This window comes from Eptatretus burgeri, chromosome 8 (genome assembly GCF_056783735.1).
Source record: "Eptatretus burgeri isolate ZD-2024b chromosome 8, Ebu_testis_v1, whole genome shotgun sequence".
Taxonomy (NCBI): domain Eukaryota; kingdom Metazoa; phylum Chordata; class Myxini; order Myxiniformes; family Myxinidae; genus Eptatretus; species Eptatretus burgeri.
The window spans coordinates 48077175-48103285 of record NC_140968.1 but is presented as its reverse complement, the minus strand read 5'-3'; the positions used below and the strand labels follow the sequence as shown (position 1 = coordinate 48103285).

The 26111-nt window shown below is 44.4% G+C and overlaps 1 protein-coding gene across 3 annotated transcripts; it reads right to left on the bottom strand.

The window, feature by feature from the left end:
* Positions 1-8635: 8635 nt before the first annotated feature.
* On the bottom strand, positions 8636-26080 carry LOC147021689 (heterogeneous nuclear ribonucleoprotein A3-like). Of its 3 annotated transcripts, XM_085891932.1 has the most exons (12): positions 25952-26080; positions 25292-25414; positions 24991-25137; positions 22028-22238; positions 20332-20469; positions 20196-20246; positions 20057-20104; positions 19832-19951; positions 19555-19689; positions 19319-19389; positions 17692-17725; positions 8636-9471 (listed from the first exon to the last, which is right to left on the bottom strand). In XM_085891932.1, the coding sequence occupies exons 1-10, from the start codon at positions 25955-25957 to the stop codon at positions 19334-19336; spliced, it is 1035 nt and encodes a 344-aa protein (XP_085748058.1). In that variant the 5' UTR covers positions 25958-26080; the 3' UTR covers positions 8636-9471; positions 17692-17725; positions 19319-19333. The 3 variants fall into 3 exon arrangements, with proteins under 3 accessions (XP_085748058.1, XP_085748057.1, XP_085748059.1); XM_085891931.1 differs by lacking the exons at positions 8636-9471; positions 17692-17725 and adding an exon at positions 18625-19112; XM_085891933.1 differs by lacking the exons at positions 8636-9471; positions 17692-17725; positions 19832-19951 and adding an exon at positions 18625-19112.
* Between the last annotated feature and the right edge of the window lie 31 nt (positions 26081-26111).

The following is a 26111-nucleotide window of genomic DNA, read 5'->3' as shown; positions in this document are numbered from 1 at the left end:
GATATCTCATCCTTTTGATAGGGCACAGCCTCTTCACTCTCCTCAGACCTTGACAAAAGCACAAACTGGTCAAACTTGGAATGTCTTTCAATATGAAGAAAACCCACTCAGTCTCTCCAAAATGACCGCACCACAAACCCTTCCATCTACTCTATCAAAGAGGTTCAGCCACTCAAACTATTGGGTCTCACTCTCAGCAACTCTCTCTTGGGCAAGCCACATTTCAAAATTGGGCCCCCAAAGCTCGACTTGGCATCCTCCATCGTGCAAAGTCCTTTCTTGGCTCTGATCCACAGACAAGGTTTTCATCTGCAGCTTGATGGAGTACTGCTCTCTCTGGACTGGCTCCCTTGCCTCACATCTTGCACAGCTTGATGCTATTGAAACTCGGGCGGCACTTGGAAGAGTGCATACGTCCACCACGTAATGCCTGATCCACGAGAGCATATCTGGCCCAATACATTTTTGAAATATCATGCTAATACAGTATTATATTGTTTTTAGGTCCAATCTCTCAATAGTGAATAATCACTTTGAAAATTAAATAATTCTCATATCCAGATCCAGATTCAGATCTTCACCAAAATCAAATAAATTCGTCCTTGCCACACACCCAACCTGTCCACAAAGTTTTGTCCTAATCTGTCCACAATTTTTTGAGATATCCTGCACACAAACAGATAGACAGAAAGGGGTGAAAACATAACCTCTTCACCTTCGGTAGCAGAGGAAACAAAGGCCTTCAATATCATTTGAATCTCTCGCAATGAAGCAGTCTATGGGCCTCTCACCTCGCCATTGCCAACAGGTCGTGGTCTCTGTCTTCTTCTTCTGTCTCATTTCTGAAATTTCACCCTCTGCCCTCTCAGTGCTTTGTTCCCCACCCCCTCCAGGTATCTGCAGGATACACGTGGTCCACCAGCAACCCCCTCCTGGTGAAACTGCTTAAATCCAGAACCACTACCCACCTCCACTCATCTGTTGGGTGGTCGCTAGACTACCGTTATTCTCAGGTTTTCCGTCTGTCTGTATGTATGTAATGGAAAGCTCTGGAGGCCAGAGGAGTTAACCGATTTTGATGAAACTTGCCTGGTAGGTTCATACCAGGATCTAGCTGTATGCTTTTGAGCACCGTTGCTATGGACGCCACCACCGTTGTCTAGCAATGGGATTTGGAATTTTTGAAAAATCCTAAATAAAAAAAAAAAAAAAAAATCAAAATCGGCTTCCGCGCTTATATGTGCACTATAATCAACCTCTGTCAAAAATTTTCAGCCTGATCCATCAAAAACTGTATGACTAGTATGGAATTATATAGCGACCACCCATGTCGCCTATCGGCTTGTTTCTCCTTTTTCCCCCCCACCTGTGGAACAAACTTCCACACTGCAATCTCATTCTTCCCTCCAGGTCTTCAAGACAGCTGTTCACCACCATCAAGTCATCCACCTTCCAAAATCATGATCTTTTCTACGCATGTTAAATCACACCGCACCCCTCTTAAAAAAAAAGCATCCGTATTGTCCACCCTTTGCATTCTCTGCATCCCTTGTTTAACCTTCTCAGTTCACTTTCTCCCTCTGCCTTGCTGTTGGTGTTTCCCCTTTCTTCTGCTGTTCCCTTTGTGTTGTGTCGTGATTTGTACACAAGTCGAGAACGAGTATAAATTTTTTTATGAAACAAGAATTTGTGGAGAGCCGAGATTTTGAGAGTTACTGGAAGAAGGACTTTGAATTGGCAAGGAATAATCAGTGGCTTTGTGTGCCCAAATTAGATCAAAAATGAATTATGCCCAGCCGTGCTGAATTGTCGGTCGTCATATTTGTCGCTCATCAGATCTTGCCCAGGATTCAGTGTAGCTCATCTTTCAGGGCAAATGTGTCATTGATGACCATGAGTGGCATTCTAGCAAAACCCAGCCGACTTACCAACAATGAGGGAAGCAATTATCTATGCCAAAGCTGCTCTTGCATATGATGCCAATCCACAGATTCTATTTTTCAAATTCCAGACAATTTGATGACTCATTAACACCAATTATTACCACGTGGTGGTATTTGTTGTGGCATAAAAGGTACCATTTAGCACAAGACATATCTGGAGGTATGGTCCATTTTTCACCAACTAGTTAGCCAGGCCTGACATTCAATAAAACATGACAAGAGTACATCACTTTCTCTTCAAGGAGATCATTTTTGTTAATAATAAAACTTGCATCATGATGGACCACGTGCATCCTGCAGATGTTATGTGTGCATGACAACACCTCAAAGACAATGTGGGGATCCTGAATGTCCATCAACTTGCAGATAGGATACCCAGCTTATGGTCCACCCAAACAATGTTACATTTTACAATTTAATACTCTACTTCTGAATCACCAATTCAAGTTTATAAACAGGTGAGGAGTCAAAGCCAAATAAGACAGCTAAAAGGGAAGCAAAATTGATAAAATAAAATCAAAAATACTGTCCATGGAAGGCAGTGCTGACCACATTACCCCCTAATCAAAACAAATATATTCACATTTAATGTTGGAGGCTCTTCATTCGAGTAATTACTCTGATTATAAAAAGAAAAAACATTTACCTTGGAAGCTACCCATCAGTCAGCTGATGCACCTGAAGGATACCTTATTATCTATCATTCACTCATTTAACTGCTTCAAACTCATTGGCACATTTAATATGTCATAAGGGACATGCCAAGACAGTTGTGAACCAATATCACTTGACTTCCAGCAATTGTGCAGACTTAAATATCTATACCACCAAGACGTGTTCTCTGTCAGATTAGCAATCACAAGGGGAAACCAATCCCGCAGGGAAAGGCATGCCACCACACACACCGCACATCCAATACAAGGAGGAGAATGAGAACGGCACTCGGTAGTGCATACCTCCGCCAGGCTGAAGTTTGTTTTGTAGCCCATCGATAGGCCGAACTTGAACCAAAATCTCATCGGCTTGTTTTTGTCACCGACACAACTTACACACGCGCAAGCATGCACGTTCTCCCCCACCCCCCACTTTCTTCACTCATATTATCGAATGCCTGTTCTTCATAGCAACGAATCGCTGGGTATATTGCAATGCTTTGAAATGCCTGGAGACGCCAGCGTTCATGGCTTAGGAATAACCGAGAGAATCTCTTAAACTTAGCATTATACAAAATGTAAGCTCCAGATTTGAAAGTATCAGCAGTTCCGACTCCAAAAAAGGTGATTTGTCCAATTCGGACATTGCATGGGCATTTCCGGGTGCAGAGTTGGATCGACGGCAATTGGTAGTCTCTTGACAAGCCAGGAGTGCTTGATTGAGTACTTGAGCGACTTACCGTTCTTACACATTACACAAATTTATAGTGCGTGTCTCGATCGGGATGTACAGTCGACAGTTACTCCAAGGTAGAGGTATTTATACAGCACACACGGACGTGGTACATATGGGTAGATTTGGATCTGTACAGACTCTCCACGGGTGTGTGGACATGCCATGCCTGTTACAGGTGCCGTGGTGGCAAGCTTTCATCCCGAGTCTTATGGAGGTTCTGTCAGGTTTTCCTTTGTCCTCACGCCTGATTCCAAAGTATTTGGTTATCGGATTTGCTTTGCAAAGGTTGTTTCTCTTTGTGAGTTTCAAAGCAAAATATATTTGATAACAGCCAATTTCCAAGCCTGATGCAGTATTAACGTGTTTTCTAAATTACCGAGCCAATTTTTTTTCCCCACCCGTCACACACAGCTGTTTAAAAATAATATTTGTGAACATCTCCCTGAAACGTCGAAATAAATGTGACATTGTATTTTGGTGAAAGCTACTCAAGGTTTCGGGGTTGTATACAGTACTACTGTAGACGGTAATCACACCGATTCCAACCTGATGATTCCCGAAAAAATTCCTGATATCGTGTGTGTGTGTGTGTCTGTGTGTGTGTGTCTGCGTGTCTGCGTGTGTGTGTTCACAAAGCATAACATTCTTTCCGATGACTCCTCTACCCCCACCCTTCTCTCTGTCTCTGGACTGTTCCGGACGGTGGTCATCACCATATGTGTCTGGATGGTGGTTATGTCCGAGCTGCGTTTGTCTCCAGACAGCTTGACTCCGGACGTGTCTGGGCGGCATTCATAGTCTGACCGGGAGAAAATAAATAGATTTCAGACAATCTGTTTCCATCTTCACTGTTATTTGATGCAGAATCATTTTGAAGAGACGGTATGAATCGTAATTGGATGCTCCACCACACGTCTGCCTTCCCTCCCCATCACCCCCGTCCTTTGTCCCCCCCCCCCCAATCTCAGGGACGGGTGGTATTTCCTCTTAGTGGCCAAACATTATATATATATAAATATAAGTATTAGCCACTATCTCTCAATGATACAGAAACAATGAAGATTTAAAAAGTTATAGCATGCGGATCTTTACCAAAATGGAATCAAGATGTCCTTGTCACACACCCAACCTTTCCACCAAGTTTCATCCAAATCCATCCAGAAGAGAGATATCCTGCTCACAAACAAAAACATGGGTGAATACATTACCTCCACCCACCCAAGGTGGAGGAGGTTTGGGGGGGGGGAGATCAGGAACAGCTACAAAATAGTTGCAATATTGTCAGCAAAGTACGATAAAAATAAAAGGAAGACTAATTTTTGCAAAACATGAAACAAATCGAATACAAAGACAAGTGATGGAAGTTTTTGTTTTAACATAGCAATGGTAATTGTTGGAAGAGAACTTTTAATCAACAACAACTCAGCTGCAGAAATAATGTCTGGATGTCATGGTACTGTTTACAGAATTAAGATATGGCTGTAAATCACATTAACAAGGTTCCGTTATATTTTCTCAGGTTCTTTCAAACTAGTTTCATGGATTATTTTGTAGCATTTAGGTCAGCCCTTTTCAGTTTATATTCACCGTCCAATTTGCAAACCTTAGTTCGATGTCCAAGACAGTTGAGGCAACTTGCACTTTAAGACTTCCACTTCCATTTGTTGTAGCTTGTAAAGACTCCAATCACTTTCCGGTGAAGGTAATATAAATATAGAACAAAACTCCAATTTTGTACACATGCCCTTGACCATCAAACATGTTTGTTACGTTGTGTGGTGTGCTGTGTGCGTTTACTCAGAAAGGGGGACGATTTTGATGCAAAAATATCTGCCAATTGGTGGAAATCTGCAATATCTTTTCACCTATGATCCATGGACCTTTGTCCTATTATACGACTGGCAGTTTTTACATAAATGGATTTTGTATGTGAATTATTTACCGAATAAAGTACAAGCTGTATTGCAATAAAACCTAACATTCCATATAAAAAAAGGCAGGGAATCCCAGGATGGAACTGCACTCGTGTTAAGCAGCCGCTCCTCAGGGGGAGAGTCAGTAATCCACCCTTCCTCTGGCCGGGGGGGGGGGGGAGTCAGTAAAGCATTTGCACCTACATACTCCACCGCTACACCTCAGTCGATGAAAACCATTGCTTTTCAGTTTTATTATGAAGACTCGTTGAAGTACCCATCTTTAACAGATCTCCGTAGATACCATAAATGTTCTGTGATAGTTGCTTTATTTAATTAGTTTAACATAAAATTCAGGTCAGGTATGAGAGCATGTGCCAGAACAGCACGTCGTTGCGTCCACTTTCCGCCGGTACTCCAAGGGTCTCCGTCTAGCCTTCCCCCAGGCAGATGCCAGGCCCATCCCCATCTCCTTGAGATGCTGGTCAACCTGCTCAACCATGAGGCATGTGGTCGGCCCATTGGCCTCCTCCACTCACGAGACTCCCTCGCTGAGAGAATCTGGTGAGCAGGATCAGCGTCAGGAAAAAGAGCCACATGTCCATACAGCCGCAACTGACGCTCACGGACCATGCAGGGAACAAATCTCATCCGAGTCTCTCTCAGCAACCGCTCGCTGGACACAAAATCTGACCAGCGATGGCCAAGGATTCTCCAAAGAGACCTGGTACCAACGGAATTAAGTCTCCGTCTCAGATCCTTGGTCAGAGTCCAAGTCTCGCATCCATAGAGCAAGACTGGAAGCACCAAGGACCTGAAGACTCGGACTTTCGTCCTCCCGTACCGGAACCGGCAGCACCACACCCCTTGATCCAGTGAATCCATGACTCCCCAGGCCCGACCCAGACGTCTATTGACCTCTGACTCAGAGCCAGCAGAGACGTGAATATCACTGCCAAGGTAAGTGAATCTCTCCACGACCTCAACATCCTCACCACAAACAGGATAGCAGCATTCAAGATGTCATTGAAAGCCTGGATCTTAGTTTTGACCCAAGAAACCCGTAATCACAGCGGCTCCGACTCCTTATTCAGCACCTCGAGGGCCCCCAAAAGGATATCTAAAGTCTCCGCAAAGATGACTGCATCATCTGCGAAATCAAGGTCCGAGATCTTGACATTCCCAAATGATGCACCGCAGCTTGATCTTTCGGACATCCTCCCTAAAATCCAGTCCATACAAGTGCTGAAAAGTGTGGGGGCCAGTACACACCGCTGATGAACTCCAGTAACAACTGGAAATAAGTCAGAGATGGTACCACCACATTTCACAGCACTCTCAGTACCAGAGTAGAGTTCAGACATCAGATCGATCAGTTTTGGTGGCACCCCACGAAGACCAAGAATCCTCCAGAGGGCATCCCGATTCACTGAATCGAACGCTTTACAGAGATCAACATAGGCTGCAAGCAGCCCCTGCCAAAACTCTCGTCTGCGTTCTGTGAAGACACGAAGAGCAAGGATACGGTCAATCATTGACCTCTTCGGTGTAAAGCCTGTCTGCTCTGGATGCTGGTGCTCAAGCAGATGGTGGCGAACCCAATCAAGAATTATCCGAGCAAAGACCTTGCCCGGCACCGAGAGTAGCGTCACTGCTCGGTAGTTGTTGCAGTCTTGGCGATCAGCCTTCTCTTTCCAGAGAGGGACAACAAGGCCCCTCTTCCAATCAGTTGGGATGATGCCTGTGTTCCAGGCAGAGCACAAAATTGCATGCAACGACACGAGTGCAGCATTTCCACCAGCCTTGAGAAGTTCAGCATGGATGCCACAGATCCCTGGAGCTTTAACCAGTTTCAACCGGTTCACCGCAGCCCGTGTTTCCACAAGCGAAGGTGGACCACAGTTGATTGGAGGGTCAGCAACTGGGATTGTAACACCCTTGACATCCAACTCGACAGCTGGGGGATCAGCCTGGTACAACTGCTCAAAGTAATCGGCCCAGCGGGCCTTCACTTCAGACTCCTCTGTCAAGAGCCGACCACTCTCTGCTATAACTGCAGTGCTCCGAGGGATGGGCTTGGATGAACGCAATGCGCGAATTCCCCTGTAAGCGGGACGAGAATCACCTGTCCACAGGTGATGGCTCTACCCCCTCACAGATTCCTTGCACATAGGCCTCCTTGTCCACCCTTAGTGCACGTACAGTTTTACGCCTCAGCTCCCTAAACAGCTCAGCTCTGCCATTCAGCCTGGCCCTGTGACTCTGGTCAATGGTATCCAGGTCAACAAACAGGACCTGACAAACATTAAATTGTGTTCGCACAAATAACTTTACAAGCCAGTAGGCGACAAGGGATCCGCTAGGATCGAAGCGCTTGATACGATGCTTTTCATTCTGACCGATCCACCGACGAAGATTCATTGCCAAGACGTATTGGTTCACATACAATTGTTCCTCTGCCTGGCAAGATTTTTCCTATTGCGTATTTTGCCAACTGGCACTCGTCACAGGACTACCATTTGAAAAATAAAACCTAAATCAAAAATCGGCTCGAGTAAAATTTTCTAAATATCTCGAAGTGTTTAATTCCGAAGTCTCGTTTCTCCACATTCAAAACTGTAGGACAAGTATTGAAAATAGTGAACGTAGGGTGAGAAAAAGTATTTTTTCGACTTCTGCGGATTTCAGCCCCGACACCCTTGGTGATCGAATCTGGAAAAATGCGGCGGTTCAATTTTGTAGTAGTTATTAAACTCTATACATACACCGAATTTGAACGTTCCGCCGTCGACAGTTTCCGAGGTCAAGGTCACTTAACATATTCCCTGGTTCACCACCTTTCCGCATTCGGAGGGCTGCCATTCGGAAACTATGAGAGATGGAGGAGCGTTATGCTGTCGCGATAACTAGATGGGGATGCAAGGAATAGGCAGGAGTTGGTCCGGTCGCTCTACCCATCATAGAAGCTGCGCTACGTCAGTTACCGTTTGGGTTCTTAAAACGTGGTTTTTCAGCCGCTGCATAGCAACGGTTGGTTGCTTAGCAACGAAACTCAAACGCGCACACTCCCAGCCCATATGGCACCTGTTCGCCAAGTTTCATCAAAATCGGTTTGCTGGTTTGTGCTGTGGAGCCTCGCGTCTGACACACACACACACACACACACACACACACACACACACACACACACACACACACACACACACACACACACACACACACACACACACACACACACACACACACACACACACACACACACACACACACACACACACACACACACACACGCACGCACGGAAAACCCGACAATAACTGATATCTCGCGAATCCCAACAATTAAAATTACAGTTTAAGTTTCTCCCCAAAAAAGTCATGCACTTCGTCATCAAATTTTCAACAAAGCTTTATTACAAGAATATGAAGACAAATTAAGAATTTGGTCAAAAGGTAAAAGGTACTGTTTAGCACACCAAAGAAGAAGTCCGAATACAAAACGGACGCGCTTTGCATTTTCACATTTTATCTTTTTAATTTATAAAACAAAATGCAATCCCTGGAGTTTTGTCAACATATATACATGCATCATAGCTCCGTTATTGTGCATTGATTATCCAGCGCATCCAAAACAAAAAAGTAGCGGGAAGCAATTGGTTCATGTCTGTACGTCTGATCAGTTTATTGTGGAAGGAAAACTTATTTAAAACTCATGCCATTGTTTGAACATGAATCAGAAGACAAGTTAGATGTTTTACCATACTTTGGCTCTGAATTTGTTCCAATCATGCATGTGATGAGAGGAGAGATGAGAGAGGAGAGAGAATGTTTTCTCCGTCTGCCTTCCTGACAGTCAAGCAAAATTGAAAATCATTCCATACAGGAAACATTGTTTTTAATGACATCATAAAGCCACTTGGTCCACGCAGACTTTTCTGGCAGGCACGCGAAGTCTTGACAAGCCAGGAACCAATGTAAAGGCAGCACGAGAGAGCAGAAGGATGCACAAAGCGCCGTGACCACAACTCGTCCCTACCTCAATAAAAGGCCAAAGCAAGCAGGCAAAGTATTTGGATGTCTCTTTTGCCTAGCTCATCCTGTCAATGACCTTCCGAACCACGAGAACCGACGGGAGGAGATGGAACTGCCTGCAAGAGTCTGTATGCGTTTATCACGACTCCATACGAGCCTCCGCAGGTTGCTGGGCTGGACCACACGGCCATTCCTGCCTGTCAAAACACATAATATCCGACACTCCATATATCCCCATTTCCCTCACTTTAGATCTCCACAGGTCCACCTTGTCTATGTCAAGTGAGCCAGGGGTCATAACCATGCTCCACACTTACTTCTTCATCTTCCAAGCTCCTGTTCCCCATGAGGTTGCGGCACCAGTCATGCTTGTCCTAAGGTAATTAAGATTGGAGAAGGAAAATATATGTGCTCGGGGTAATTACTTTTCCTCTGTGCCTTTTGATTGGTGTATGTCATGGAATGCCGCTGTAAATACGTGCTCTATTGATTGTGATCTCCAAATGTCCTGTAAATTAGTGCCTTGGTTTGGAAAACTACACTTTCAAACCTGCTCGGTTGTCTTTTCCTTCATTGGTCCGATAAAATGTGTGCATAGCAGATAGACAGGACGTTCTACCCCACCAGTTTGCTCTGAAATAGCCAACTCCCACCTACGGTTTCGTTCGGCCGTATGTAATAAGTAGACAGGGTGTGGTGTCGAGAACGCAGTTATCTCAGGGTAACGAAACCACCAATGGGTAATGCTGAAGTTAAGGAGCAAGGACCCTACGAGGTTTGATGGCTTCAACTGGTGTCCGCGGTTGCTGAGCAACCCGTCTAGCACGGAATTATCCGTGTATAAATTTCGGGAACATCAGAGTGCTGGTACGCTCCGAACCAGGAAGTAAATTTTTTCTCTCTCTTCTCTTCTCTTTTTGTTTTTCCTTGCCACGACATTGCGAAAAGGTAAAATACGTTGGCTAATGTATGGCTTGTATGGCTTGCTCAGTATCCAGTGTGGTGTCAATAGACTTGTAACTATGTTGTTCGCCTGGAACTACTTGTAATAACTGATGGTTTATTACACGGACTGTTTCATTAAGTGGAGCCAGGATTGTTCTTTCAGAGCCACTGTATGTTTTTGTAATTAGGCGCTAAATTGGGATACACATGAGCCTCTAATTCTTCCATAGATGAAACTATTGTACCACAGTCATCGGGAATAGATATTACATCATTTGTGTTCGGGATTTCACCATTTCCAAGTTTGAGAAGTAATTGTGCGAAATTGCCAGCATCCAAATCACCATATAATTTGACCCTCATATTTGTTGTTAGATGGATAGTTTGTACAAATGTCCAGAGGTATGAAGATTATATACTGGCTTTCATTTCATCAGCTGGAGTGCCACGGGGTACTACAGGTAAAGTTTGGCTGAAATCGCCAGAAATAACCAGCGTAACTCCACCTATAGGCAGGTCTACTCCTCTTAAATCTCGCATAGTTCTATCTAATGCTTCGAATGCATCCTTCGGCGACATCGTACCTTCATCTCAAACTATGAGGTCGCAATTCTTCAGCACTTTTGCTGCTTCAGTTTGTTTGCCAATGCCACAAACCGGATATTCCATTGTAGCTAAGTCGAGAGGCAATTTGAAAGCAGAATGCGCTGTGCGGCCACCTGAAAGTAGTGTTGCGGCTATACCGGATGAAGCAACGGCTAATGCGATCTTTTTCTGGCTCCTCATCTTAGCAAGCAAAAGGTTGAGGACAAATGTTTTGCCAGTACCACCCAGGGCATCCAATAAAAATATCACACCACTTCCCTCTTGAACCGCTTCAGAAATCAATTGATATGCATTACTCTAATCCTGTACCAGAAATGGCTCATTGTCAGAAACAAACTTTGCGAAAGTATCTGTGTTGTAGATTGTTTCACGGAACCATTCTCTTTGATGGTAGCGCTTTCAGACCTATTAGAAGAGGGAAGTCCCCACTTAGTTAAATCTTTCCCGCTCATGTATAATACCAAATCTTCAATGTATATCAGAGCCTCATTGAACATATCTGGTGTGTACTGGATACGGTATAATATACATATGGTAATTTTTGCATAGGCCTATACACTATAAATAAAGGTTGGTCGACTTACGACCAAATCGACTTAAGATTGGTCGGTCGGAACCGATCGTGGTCGTAAGTCGACGACTACCTGTATGTACAATGAAATATGACTTGTGTTAATCATGCATTAAAAGAGGCGTTTGTTGATGTGAATAGGGCCTATGATAAGTGTGTCAAATGCATAAGTCATAATTCGGACACGGGAATTCGGAATTAACTGGATAACTATTTTTTCATTCTATTGCAAATGGCATTGGCCCTATGTCAATCGTCTGAACTTGAAAAATTAACGTTACGCAATCAGGTGATGACGTCATAATTCGGAAACCGGGAAGTCGGAAGTCATTGTCTTCAATTGACTGCAGCATTATTTTTTCATTCTATTGCAAATGGCATTGGCCCCATGTCAATCGGCTGAACTTGAAAAATTAACGCTACAAAATCAGGTGATGACGTCATAATTCGGAAGTACAATTCTTTTACATCGGGACACTCCCGGGTACATGTTCTGTCAGCATGTGAAGTTTGGTGAGGATCAGTCCAGTACTTTTCGCGTGCATATGTCACAGAGAAACACAGGCACACTTTCAACTTTATATATAGAGATTAATTAATCCCAAAGTTTGAATTTTCCCGAGGGAAACAGCTGTTTCCCAAGGGTTTGAAAGCTGTTTTTTCCCAAGGTTGGAATTAATCGTTGCGCTTGGTAGACATTTGTGAATACATTTACAGAGGGGAGATAGAGGGAGCGAGAGAGGGGGTGAGAGGAGGGAAAGAGAGGGGGGAGACGGAGGGGGGAGACGGAGGGGGAGACGGAGGGGGGAGACGGAGGGGGGGAGACGGAGGGGGGAGACGGAGGGGGGGAGACGGAGGGGGGAGACGGAGGGGGGGAGACGGAGGGGGGAGACGGAGGGGGGGAGACGGAGGGGGAGACGGAGGGGGAGACGGAGGGGGGAGACGGAGGGGGGAGACGGAGGGGGAGACGGAGGGGGGGAGACGGAGGGGGGAGACGGAGGGGGGAGACGGAGGGGGAGACGGAGGGGGAGACGGAGGGGGGAGACGGAGGGGGAGACGGAGGGGGAGACGGAGGGGGGAGACGGAGGGGGGAGACGGAGGGGGAGACGGAGGGGGGGAGACGGAGGGGGAGACGGAGGGGGGAGACGGAGGGGAGACGGAGGGGGAGACGGAGGGGGGAGACGGAGGGGGAGACGGAGGGGGAGACGGAGGGGGAGACGGAGGGGGGAGACAGAGGGGGAGACAGAGGGGGGGAGACAGAGGGGGGAGACAGAGGGGGAGACAGAGGGGGGAGACAGAGGGGGGAGACAGAGGGGGGAGACAGAGGGGGGAGACAGAGGGGGGAGACAGAGGGGGGGGAGACAGAGGGGGGAGACAGAGGGGGAGACAGAGGGGGGAGACAGAGGGGGGAGACAGAGGGGGGAGACAGAGGGGGGAGACAGAGGGGGAGACAGAGGGGGGAGACAGAGGGGGGAGACAGAGGGGGGAGACAGAGGGGGGAGACAGAGGGGGAGACAGAGGGGGAGACAGAGGGGGAGAGACAGAGGGGGAGACAGAGGGGGAGACAGAGGGGGGAGACAGAGGGGGGAGACAGAGGGGGAGACAGAGGGGGGAGACAGAGGGGGAGACAGAGGGGGAGACAGAGGGGGAGACAGAGGGGGAGACAGAGGGGGGGGAGACAGAGGGGGGAGACAGAGGGGGAGACAGAGGGGGGAGACAGAGGGGGGAGACAGAGGGGGGAGACAGAGGGGGGAGACAGAGGGGGGAGACAGAGGGGGGGAGACAGAGGGGGGAGACAGAGGGGGAGACAGAGGGGGGGAGACAGAGGGGGGAGACAGAGGGGGGAGACAGAGGGGGGAGACAGAGGGGGAGACAGAGGGGGAGACAGAGGGGGGGAGACAGAGGGGGGAGACAGAGGGGGAGACAGAGGGGGGAGACAGAGGGGGGGAGACAGAGGGGGAGACAGAGGGGGGAGACAGAGGGGGAGACAGAGGGGGGGAGACAGAGGGGGGAGACAGAGGGGGGGGAGACAGAGGGGGAGACAGAGGGGGGAGACAGAGGGGGGAGACAGAGGGGGGGAGACAGAGGGGGAGACAGAGGGGGAGACAGAGGGGGGAGACAGAGGGGGAGACAGAGGGGGGAGACAGAGGGGGAGACAGAGGGGGGAGACAGAGGGGGAGACAGAGGGGGGAGACAGAGGGGGGAGACAGAGGGGGGAGACAGAGGGGGAGACAGAGGGGGAGACAGAGGGGGGAGACAGAGGGGGGAGACAGAGGGGGGGAGACAGAGGGGGGGAGACAGAGGGGGGAGACAGAGGGGGAGACAGAGGGGGAGACAGAGGGGGAGACAGAGGGGGAGACAGAGGGGGGAGACAGAGGGGGGAGACAGAGGGGGGAGACAGAGGGGGGGAGACAGAGGGGGGGAGACAGAGGGGGGAGACAGAGGGGGGAGACAGAGGGGGGGAGACAGAGGGGGGAGACAGAGGGGGAGACAGGAGGGGAGAGAGGAGGGGGAGAGAGGAGGGAGTCACAATTATTCTTCTTCGTTTGATATGACGTCACAATTGATGCTGGGGACCTGATACTGCAGGCACGAAGCTGCATATACGGGCACCCACCTACGGGCCCACGCTAGTCTATCTACAATTCCAGGTGTGTGTGTGTGTGTGTGTGTGTGTGTGTGTGTGTGTGTGTGTGTGTGTGTGTGTGTGTGTGTGTGTGTGTGTGTGTGTGTGTGTGTGTGTGTGTGTGTGTGTGTGTGTGTGTGTGTGTGTGTGTGTGTGTGTGTGTGTGTGTGTGTGTGTGTGTGTGTGTGTGTGTGTGTGTGTGTGTGTGTGTGTCCGCCGTTTCTCGACAACCACTGGTCCGATCTAATTGAAACTTGCCAGGTATATTGCTGGGGAACTGTGGACGTGCCTTTAAGGTTTCATATTAATCGGACAAGCGGTTCCCAAGTTACGGCCATTTATGTCAACCAATGACAGGACACGGTGCTATGACATCACGAACGACGTCACAATTGTTGCTTTTTTTTCTTTTTTTTGCACGTACGGGCACGCACTAGAATTGAAAAATCATGCAACGTAGTAAAAGTTGCTTCAAATTAATCCAAAACGTCCAGGAAAATTGTAATTTTTTCAAAAAAAAAAAATATATATATATATATATATATATATATATATATATATATATATATATATATATATATATATATATATATATATATATATATATATATATATATATATATATATATATATATATATATTGCACATACTTGGTTTACCGGGGCAGTGAAGAAGCAACAGACTCCCACCTTATATATATTTTTTCTTCTTCTTTGCGGTTAATAAATATGCCGCGATATCTTTGCTGTTAAGAAATATGATGATTTTGGAATTTCAAAATACTTTCCATCGATATAATAGGCTGATGCGATCTGTTGGATCCTGGAAGGAGAAGTCCGACGTTCTTGCACACAGTTTGTGAGTTCGAGTGCTCATTTTCTTCACAACTTGAACAGACAGACTTGTCTTTGTCTGTTTTGCAAAGAACGACAGGAGAAGCTTTTGATACATCTGCTGAACCAACAAACTGAATCTCAATGGACGAAGTGAGATAACGCAGTCAGAATTGACTCTGGAGACTTGGAACCGGTACAGGTGGGTAATCGGCTCTGTAGATTTTAGGGTACGAATCCCGGTTCGAATGGAGGGAATAGATTCAAACCTGGTAATTGATTCTTTCGCCCAAGCCCAGTCATTGATAAACCCTTCAGATAAGCAATTGCATTTCCACAAAGCAACATGCCCACTGGCTCGGTATGATGTGGGTCACAATTTCATAAAGCAAGTATTAATTAACTAACAAAAGAAACTTCTGGAGATGGAATTAAGGTTGTATTTTTTACATTAGAATAAGACCTCCAGCTATATATATTCACGAGATCAGCAAGCACGTCAAAACATTGTTGGCATAGCCTCTCTCCTAGTTACGCTTAATATTCAATGTGAAGGCCAATCTTTTAGAAGGGCACCGTTCTTATCTCCACACTTTTTGAAAAAAATTAATAAAAAGGGGGGGGGGCGAGGGGATATTGTAATCGGCTCAGTCCGTCTATCTCAGGCCAGGTATGGGAGCATGTGCTGGAGCAGCACGTCGCTGCGTTCACTTTCTGCCGGTACTCCAGGGGCCTCTGTCTGGCCATTCCATTCCCCAGGCAGATGCCTGGCCCATCCCCATTTTGAAATGCCGATCAACCTGCTGCAACCATGAGGCATGTCGTTGGCCTACTGGCCTCAACTCACAAGGCTCCCTCGCTGAGAGAATATGATGAGCAGGATCAGCATCAAGAAAACGAGCCAGATGTCCATACAGCCGCAGCTGACACACTGAACATGCAGGTAACAAATCTCATTTTAGTCTCTTTCGGCAACCACTCGTTGGACACAAAGTCCGACCAGCGACAGCCAAGGATTCTCCGAAGAGACCTGGTACCAAAGGAATGAAGTCTCCATCTCAGATCCATGGTCAGATTCCAAGTTTTACATCTGTAGAGCGAGACTGGAAGCACCAAGGACCTGAAGACTTGGATTTTTGTCGACCTCCACAGGTACCGACAGCGGCACACCACATGATCCAGTGAATCCATGACTCCACAGGCCTGACGAAGACATCTATTGACCTCTGGCTCACAGCCAGCAGACATGAATATCACTGCCAAGGTAAGTGAATCTCTCCATGACCTCAACATCCTCACCACAAACAGGTGCAGACAATATAGCAGCATCAAGATGTCATTGAAAGCCTGCGTCTTAATTTCGACCCAGGAAACCCATAATCCCAGCAGCTCCGAATCCTCATTCAGCACCTCGAGGACCCCCAAAAGGATATCCAGTCTCCGCAAAGATGACTGCATCATCTGCGAAATCAAGGTCAGAGATCTTGACATTCCCAAATGATGCACCGCAGCTTGATCTCTCCAACATCCTCCCGAGAATCCAGTCCATACAAGCACTGAAAAGTGTGGGGGCTAGTACATATCCATGATGAACTCCAGTAACAACTGGGAATAAGTTGGAAATGGCATCACCACATCTCACAGCACTCTCAGTATCAGAGTGTAGTTCAGACATCAGACTGATTAGTTTTGGGAGCACCCCATGAAGAGGAAAAAAAAAACACAAATCCTGCAGAGGACATCCCAATTCACTGAATCGAACGCTTTGCGGAGATAAACATCAGCTGCAAGCAGCCCCTGCCGAAACTCTCATCTGTATTTGGTGAGGACCCGAAGGGCAAGGATACGGTCAATCATTGACCTCCTTGGTGTGAAGCCTGACTGCTCTGGGGACTGGTTCTACGCCTCACTAACTCCTCTGAAACATTTGTGGAGAAATTCACCAAACTTGTTCGTAAAAATCTCCATTTGGCATGAAGGTGCAAGTGCAGCATTATTTTTGGCCCCAACCTCAGGTGGGGGTCAAGATATCAGATACCAAAAAAATTCAATTACAGGCACATTTTGTCATAATACTTTGGATATGCAATCAACATTGGGGACACAAAATATGTTTAAAAAAATTAAATAAATACAAATAAACACATTTGGATTGAACCCCCAATTCATGCCCTGGGTCATAGACATCAAAATTGGGAGAAAAAAAAATTAATTTTAACTCTTTGATATTGGGTCATTCCTGGTTGAACTTTTTGCCATCTTCAAAATTTGCTTTTGGTGGGAAGCGTGGGGATTTGCGATGACGTGTCATCGACTTCACTCTAGTTTTTGGTAACTTAAGAAACTTACAGAATTTCATAAAACGACATCTTTTCAAACAATGCACATATAAAACACGACCTTCATTCCAAAATGTTCCCATTAACTGCATTTTGACATGGACTTTTGGACAAAAGGTTTATGTATTCAACTATGTGCAAATGACTGGTCAAGATGAATTGTGCCTGAGAATCGAGAAAGTTGGCATGTTTAATGAGTGTTATTGATAATGGAAAATTAATGTCAATAAAACTGTTTTTGCTGCAAAATTTGGATGGTACGCAAATACGGCATTTATTCCTCAACGCAATACTCAGTGCATTTAATGATTCCACACCTCTCTTAAACCAATAAACCAATTACAGACTTGCTCAGTAATTTTATACAAAAAAAAAATTCAGGTGAGTAAAGTACAAAAACATTTATTAACATAAAAAGATATTTACAATGTTCATCAAAATCAAAGAGCAGGATGTATAAACAGTCAGAAATCAACAAGCATGACTTCTTCACTTACCTGTCAAGAACAGGAACTTTCCTTTTCACAACACCTGTGAAAAATACGCAAATTAAAACCCACAACTTATAAAAGCAGCACGTCGCCATTTCTCCGATCTCTGCATCAAATTCTTCAAAATAAAAACTGCACGCAAAAAAAGTATTTACAGAAAACATACACTATGTTCTGTGCAAGTCTTACCTACACACTGCTCTGTCCTACTTGCAGTGTTTCAGGGCTGCCTGCCATGCCACTATCTGCAGCTACAGCCTTCTGTCGGTCTCCATCAAGCCGATGTCTGCCACTACGTGTCTGTGGCTATAGCTTCTCAGACGCCTGGCTGGGAAAGACTTCAACAAAACCGTACACCTGTCCCCAAACTGAGGATGCCCTCAACCCCCACCCCAACCTGACATAACAAAACGCACTCGGAAAACCTCCGCTGTGCCTCCAGTTCGTTGCCTTACAAATAACAAAACTAATTTAAAGTAGAGGTTTACAAAATGTGTAAAGTAAGAACTTTCAAATCAAAGTTGTTGGTTTTTTCCTCCACATCTAAAGGAAAGCCTCAAATAAATTCAGAATTGTTTTGATGTGCAACAAATTGAAAGATACACCAACATGCAATTAAAAGCCAAATGAAGAACAATGGGGGTGGGGTGGGGGGGGGGTGGGAGGAGTTTGGAGGGGTGGGGAAATAGCAGGCTACAAGTTCTGCACTATCAGTACTATTTCACCACCAGTGAAGTAAACTTGGCAGCAGGTAGTTCAACTGCACAGACTGTTTTGAGGCTTACACTAGCACAAGGGGCAAAACCACATTGGAAGCCTTTTGCTGTGTCCATTCCACAATCACAGGAGTGTGCTGAATCCAGTTCAACAAAACAAACTTGTTTTGGGCTCAACGTACCTAAATCGATCAAAGTTTAGTGAAAGACTGTATACAAAAAGCAGTGTTAAAAGAGGCGCCTTTAATTTCAAAATCATTCCAATACTACACCAATCTGACTTGCACACCACAATCAAAACAAACATGCCTACTGTTAAATAAAACGTTAATATTCATGATCAGGAAGTACAATGCCATAAAAAAAAATTCTAAAACAGCCCCTCCAAAAATAAAATAGTAAAAAAAAAAAAAAAAAAAAAAAAAAAGTTAAGGAAGCTACTTCTGGGACAACTAAATGGAATGCTCATTTTTACAAAACGGTTGCCATGATCAATGGCATTCTGCCATTAGCACATCTAAATATTCTGAGTTACATCACAATTCAAAATACAGGACAACAAGGCAGGCAGCAGCTAGAGAATCTCCTGTGGGGCAGCTGTGCCTGCCTGGAAGGAAAAGCTGGCACTGTCGAGCTGGTCTGACACTGCCAAGGGCATAAGTCTGGCTGTCCTGTCAATCCTGGCTCCTCCTGGGCTAATTACACTGAAGCCTGTTGGATATGGACATAAGGAGAAGAAAATGTAATGCTGCCATCACTTCATCTTAACTTGGTAGCACGAAAATATCAATACTTGCAGATAAAAAATAAATAAATAAAATAATAATATATATATAAAAAAAAAATTTACACCCTGAGGACGCTCACTACCAACAATTCACACGATGACAAAATTAAACCTTTAAGCACATATTCACCTTGAATCATGGCAACTAGTACCTTCCACGACCACCACCACCATAGCCACCACCACCACCATAGCCTCCACCTGTGGAAAAGCATGACATCAAAAATAAAAATTATTCCAAATACCAATTAAAAATAAAAACAAATACATTTATTTAACTGTTCGATATACAATATTATAAACCGATATCATTCTGCAAATTCATGGATAAATACATCAAGAATATAGATTATAAAAAGAACATACCACCGCCATAGGGGCCAGAATTGCGTCCACCATAGCCTCCAACACTTTTCATTGGCCCATAGTTAGACTGCTGATGGTTATAGTTGCCAAAGTCATTTCCACCATATCCTCCACCACCACCACCACCATATCCACCTGGTAAATACACCAACCAACTAAACCACAAAACACAAAAATACTGTGGGAAGGGAATATTTCAACCAGTTTCTGCCCCACCGATAGACTCCTGTATAATTCACAATAGATCAAACATCATTTTGTGTCGAGGAAAACTCACCACCATAGCCACCACCACTTCCACCACCACCCCCATAGTTATCATAACCACCACCACCATAGCCACCACCACCGCCTCCATAACCGCCACCACCGCCTCCATAACCGCCATATCCACCACCTGAATGTAGACAATGCGACCCTTCATAAGAGACGAAATTAAATTAAAGGGACAGTCACACCTTTAGACAACAATCAGCAACAACCAAAAATGAAGCAACCTTACCTCCACTGCCCCCGTACCCATTGTAGCCATCATATCCACCGCCATAACCTGCATGGTGTCAAACAATGGGATCAACAAGAAAACAGAGCATGGCAATAAGCAAAGATAAAAAACATATGTCCGCGCAACTCTCGTTTACCTCCACGGCCACCTCCTCGGCCTCCATAACCACCCATTCTGCCTCCAGGTCCTAGATAGAGAAAATTTGTTTTAATGCACAATCGTCCATGCAAGAAAACAATTAATGCAAATAAATTGAAATAAACATTACTTACCACCTCTCATTCCCATCCCACCACCACCTCCACCTCCACCTCCACCACCACCACCCCCACCAACAGCATTCATTTCTTGTCGAGAGAGTGCTTTTCTCACTTCAATTTTGTAGCCATTGACTGTATGATACTTTTGAACTAGGGAGGGGGGGGGGTGGGAGAGGAAACTTTACAAAAATTGTTCACAATATAACGATTTACAAGTATTGAACAGAAATTGGTGAATTGGGAATAAAATTTGGAATCTGAGAAATGCTATGCTCGACTCATCAATTCTGTAAATATGTTACCATTATATGCCTACTAATGTGTTTTACCGACATCAAATTACCTTCAAGTTGGCAAAAACGCCTAAAAAAGATTCACAATGTAATAAGAAGAAACTAGAAGGGCATTCTTTCACTGTCGCCAGAAGTGCCTCTGCTTAAACATGTACCAAGTTCGATTTACATCCCTGAACCCAAATTCAAAATAATTATGGCTGCCAGACCATGCGTCCGATCAGACTGAAATGATTTCACATCAATTGATGACGCAGTTCAAGATAATTTTTTTTTAAAGATTTTATTCAATCCAATATGGATGCTTCACCATGTGACCTATTAATTATTCGTGAACACCCTCGTATCCCCAAGGCTTGGGGAACATGTGAAGTTTCCCCTCGATCTGTAAAGCAGTTCTGGAGAAGATTTTTAAAAAACATTTATTCTTAAAAATAAAAAAGCTGCCAAATCATGTGACCTATGACATCATAGGTGGAGAACTTAATGGTCCCCATGGATAGGCGATCATGCCTCCAAAGTTTTGCCTCGACCTGTTCAGCCATTTTGGAGAAGAACTTTTACGTTAGAAACAATGTGGATGGCAAACCACGTAACAAGATATCAATTCCCCCCCCCACCCCCCCATACAATTTAGCCGCAGATGACACTCAAAATATTTCATACGAATCGGATAAAACATTTGACGTATGCAATTATGAAGTCATATTGAAGTGAATGACATCACAAAAAAATAATAATAAACACTCGTTTCTCAAGGGGAGTAACTTGACATGTGCCAAATTTAAATTTTTTCCATGGAGCATTTCAGAGATAGAGGTACAACGTTTTTCCTTTTTTTCCAACATGGCTGTCACACCACTTTGCATTGGACATCACAATCACCATTAAAACGTTCTGCATGAGAAGTCGATCGCACCTATGGTGAAAATTTTGTGTCAATGGGATAAGTAGTTGCAGAGAAAACAGAAAAAAATACAAACTAGAAGGGCACTCGGTAGAGCGCATTCTTCCACCACGTCATGCCTGATCCACGAGAATATATCAGGCCCGATACATTTTTGAAATATCCTGCTATACATCGGTTTTGCCTAATCTCTCAATGGTGAAGAATCACTTAAAAAATTATCAGATCCAGATCTTCGCCAAAATATAATCAGTTCATCCTTGCCACACACCCAACATGTCCACCGAGTTTTATTCAAATCCATCCACAACTTTTTGCGATATCCTGCACACAGACAAACAAACATAGACAAACAAAGACAAAGGGATGAAAGTGGAACCTCCTTTACCTTCGGTGGCGGAGGTAATTAGCCTGGTATTTATGTACGGACGGCCAACCCGAAAACAATGCCACCAGAGACTTCCTCAGCTGAGGCATTAAAAATAAAAACCCCCAAAACAGTTCTTACCAATTATCTTATCCACAGTGTCATGATCCATGAAGGTAACGAAGCCAAAGCCTCGCATCTTTCCCGTTTGCCGGTCAGTCATGACCTCAACACTCTCAACCTCTCCGAAGGTGTCAAAGTATTCACGAAGGTGTTGTTCATTTGTGCTTTCTTTTATACCACCAATGAACACCTTTTTCACTTTCAGGTGTGCACCTGGCTTTATAGAATCCTGAAAAGAAAAAGAACCAGAGTGGTGTCAAAGCCAGCCAATGCTCGCCTGTTTACACATTTATCGTTTTTAAGACTAGTCTAATAATATTTTTATAAAGCATTGCAGTGAAGTCTGATCCAAATAATTTTAAAGCAATATATGTATATTGTAATCAGTAAAAAAATAGTGTGGTAGATAAAAATATTAGAAAGGAAATAACTTGCACCAAAAATTTTAACATTTTCACGCTCAAGCTGACGCTCACGCCGGGGTATCGCTATAGCTCTCTGTTCTTCGAACAGGCGAGCTAAAAGCAGTTAAAGAAAGCAAACAGCCACAACAAATATATATATATATATATATATATATATATATATATATATATATATATATATATATATATATATATATATATATATATATATATATTCGATATCTTTTTGCCACCATCAAGAGTATAAACCACGACTAAACATTAAATGCAGATTTTTGTGTGCACACAGGGCTGGATTTAGGGATAGGCGACCCGGACAACCGGGAGTGCCAGGCCCGGCAGGGGGATGCTGGCTGCTGTGTTCCGGGTATGCCTGCCATGAAGCTACAAGGAAATTTGATGCAGGTGGCCATTCGGCCCATCATACCTGCACGACAGACACCAGATTAAACGAGACACACCTTGCACCACAATGACTTTTTAAACAAGGATGTGGGCAACGTCTATGAGCAGCAAATTTGATTGGTCATAACGATGTAAAATGCCGTAATATTTTGTCCAACAGTTGCAAAACTGGAGGTTTTGGAAAGTGTCAAAAAGGCTATTTGTGTTCTATAGTGCTCAAGTATACAACTCAGTTTAAACAAGAAAAAGAGCAATCAGACATTGCGGACCTTCACCAGGACATTTGTGGACTGGTGTGTTCAGCAATTAATGAGACATAATTAGAACTGCCACTTTAAAACTGCTCACAGTGATGACCGGGTACGAACATGTCCCGCTTTGATCGGACACGTGACCCATGACTTTTTATTGTGATTATTCAATTGAATTTGAAAAGGGATTAAAATAAATTCAATTCAAAACAAATGGAAGACCAAATAGGTACAGTGCGACCTTGGAGGAATCAGAAAGAACCTAAACAAGCAAAAAGCAAAGATGAAGTCATCAGGAGGAACCTGGATAGGATTCACATTTCAGCAGCTGCTCCTCTACCCTCAAACCCATCAAGGCACAGCCAAGTGAGCCTTATTAAAAACAACATAATAATAATCATAATAATCAAAAACAAATAAATAAATAAAAGAACCCATATCAAACTAGGGCACTCGGTGGACATACCTTCATCACATTATGCCTGATCCACGAGAACATATCGTGTCCAATACATGTTTGAAATATCATGCTATACAGTACAATATTGTTTTTGGCCCGATCTCAATGGTGAAGAAGCACTTTGAAAATTAAATAATTCTCGTATCCAGATCAGGATTTGGATCGTCACCGAAATCGAATCGATTCGTCCTTGCCGCACACCCAACATGTCCAAGTTTCGTCCGAATATTTTGAAGTTAAAAAAAAAAAAAAAAACTAATAAAATATTTTAATGGCTGTCAAATCGCATGACCGATGACATCATTTATTTATGTAGGCAATTATATCCTGAAATGACCTTTAAAAATTTTCACTCATCAGATGTAGCATTCTACATATGCAATAATGAAGTCATCAAAAAAATTCCCATGAGGAGTACTTGCCATGTGTCGAGTTTCAATTTTTTCCTTAGTGCTGTTTCAGAGATACAGAGGTCCAAAGATTTTTCCGTTTTCCCAACATGGCTGCAATACCATATGACCTAACACGGTCGTCATTTCAGCCTGGAAACACCGATCCCTTTGCAACCAAAATGATTCCCACTGCTTTCTAAATGCAAAATCTTTGTCCCAACACAATTCTTCCAATAGTGGGGCAACTTTGCATAACAATTGTGCATTTTGTGAGGAAAACACCAAATTTGGCACACGAGGAGCCTATCATATTATAAACAGATTTGGATATTGGGCCATATCAAAATTTTTGATGGCAGTGGAAAATGGCTGCCACAGCCATCAGCGGCTGAATTCACCACACCCAATCCCCCCCAACCACCTCCTCCATCCCCCCCAACCACCTCCTCCATCCCCCCCAACCACCTCCTCCATTCACCACACACCACCCCCCAACCACCTCGTCCATTCGCCACACACCATCCCCCCCAAAAACCTCCTCCATTCGCCACACACCATCCCCCCAAAAACCTCCTCCATTCGCCACACACCTTCCCCCCCAACCACCTCGTCCATTCGCCACACCATCCCCCCAAACACCTCCTCCATTCTCCACACCCCATTCCCCCAACCACCTCCTCCATTCGCTAAACACCACCCCCCATTCGCTAAACACCACCCCCCAACCACCTCATCCGTTCGCCACACACCATCCCCCCCCCCCCAAGACCTCCTCCATTAGCTACACACCACCCCCCAACAATCTCCTCCATTCGCCACACACCACCCCCCACCCCCCGCAATAAAGTGTTCAAACGTTGAACAAATGGAGGGAGCACCGAAAACACCATTTACCTGGGGTGTCATTTGATCTCAGGCCGGGTTTGTGTGTGCGTTTTTATATATATATATATATATATATATATATATATATATATATATATATATATATATTACACACCAATAAACACAAGTCTCCCATCCAATTACAAACAACAAGAACAAATACCTCTCTCGAGATTGCTCGTTTTGCCTCCACCAAGCGATTGTCCAGTGTGTGCGGACGTGCAGACATTGCAGCATCCGTCTCCTCGGGTGTGCTGTACGTTACAAAGCCAAAACCTCGCGAACGCTTGGTTTGTGGATCTCGCATTACCTAAGGGAATCGTACGTACCTTTTATCGTTACATTTACAGCCTTTCACCCGAGTTCTAAGCATAAACAAACATAGTGCCCGAAACAATCACTTCAAATTTGCACATTAATTTAAACACACACACACACACACACAATGAATCATAATTACACACCACGCAGTCTGTGAGGGTGCCCCATTTCTCGAACAACCTCCGCATGCTGTCCTCAGTGGTATCAAAACTCAGACCACCGACAAACAACTTGCGTTGCTGCTCATCGAGAGATGAATGACTTTGCTGAAATACACGGTTCAACATTGCTGTTAAATACGGGGTGAAAAAAAAATATAAATATATATATATATATATATATATATATATATATATATATATATATATATATATATATGTATATGTGGTTTTTTTAAGCCAACTTAAAGAAATGTTTCCTTTAATTAAACTTAGCGGATGTAATAAACTACGAAAAGTGAGACTTTTCCGCTCATAAAGTAACAATTCCTGCTCAACGACAGCTCCAATTAATAACCACACATGGAGAAAGTTTTTTTTTTTCCGTCAGATGACCAAGGAACTAAATTACACCACACAACACCACACCAATGGAACCCGCCCCAACACCACGTGTTTTCCCTGCATAGACAAAGGCGACGCCATTTTGCGTTACAATCACGCTGGCGCCATTTTACGGCGAAAACCGTAATCACCTCATAAAAAACATTTGATGCTCACAAGATTAACGAGACAATAGAAAACCATAAACACTCTCTTATGTGGTTAAAAAAAATAAAAAATCCCTGTTAATGTTCAAAATACCTGCATATCGAAGCGTTCACCAAACGCCACACGAAAAAAAAGCTTCTCCACAAAAGGCAAACGGCGCGCAAAGCCTTGTGGGCAATAATTTCCACACGCCTCTCTTTCCGGTTATACTTCTTGGAATAAAACGAATTTTGGAAATCCAAATATTATTAGA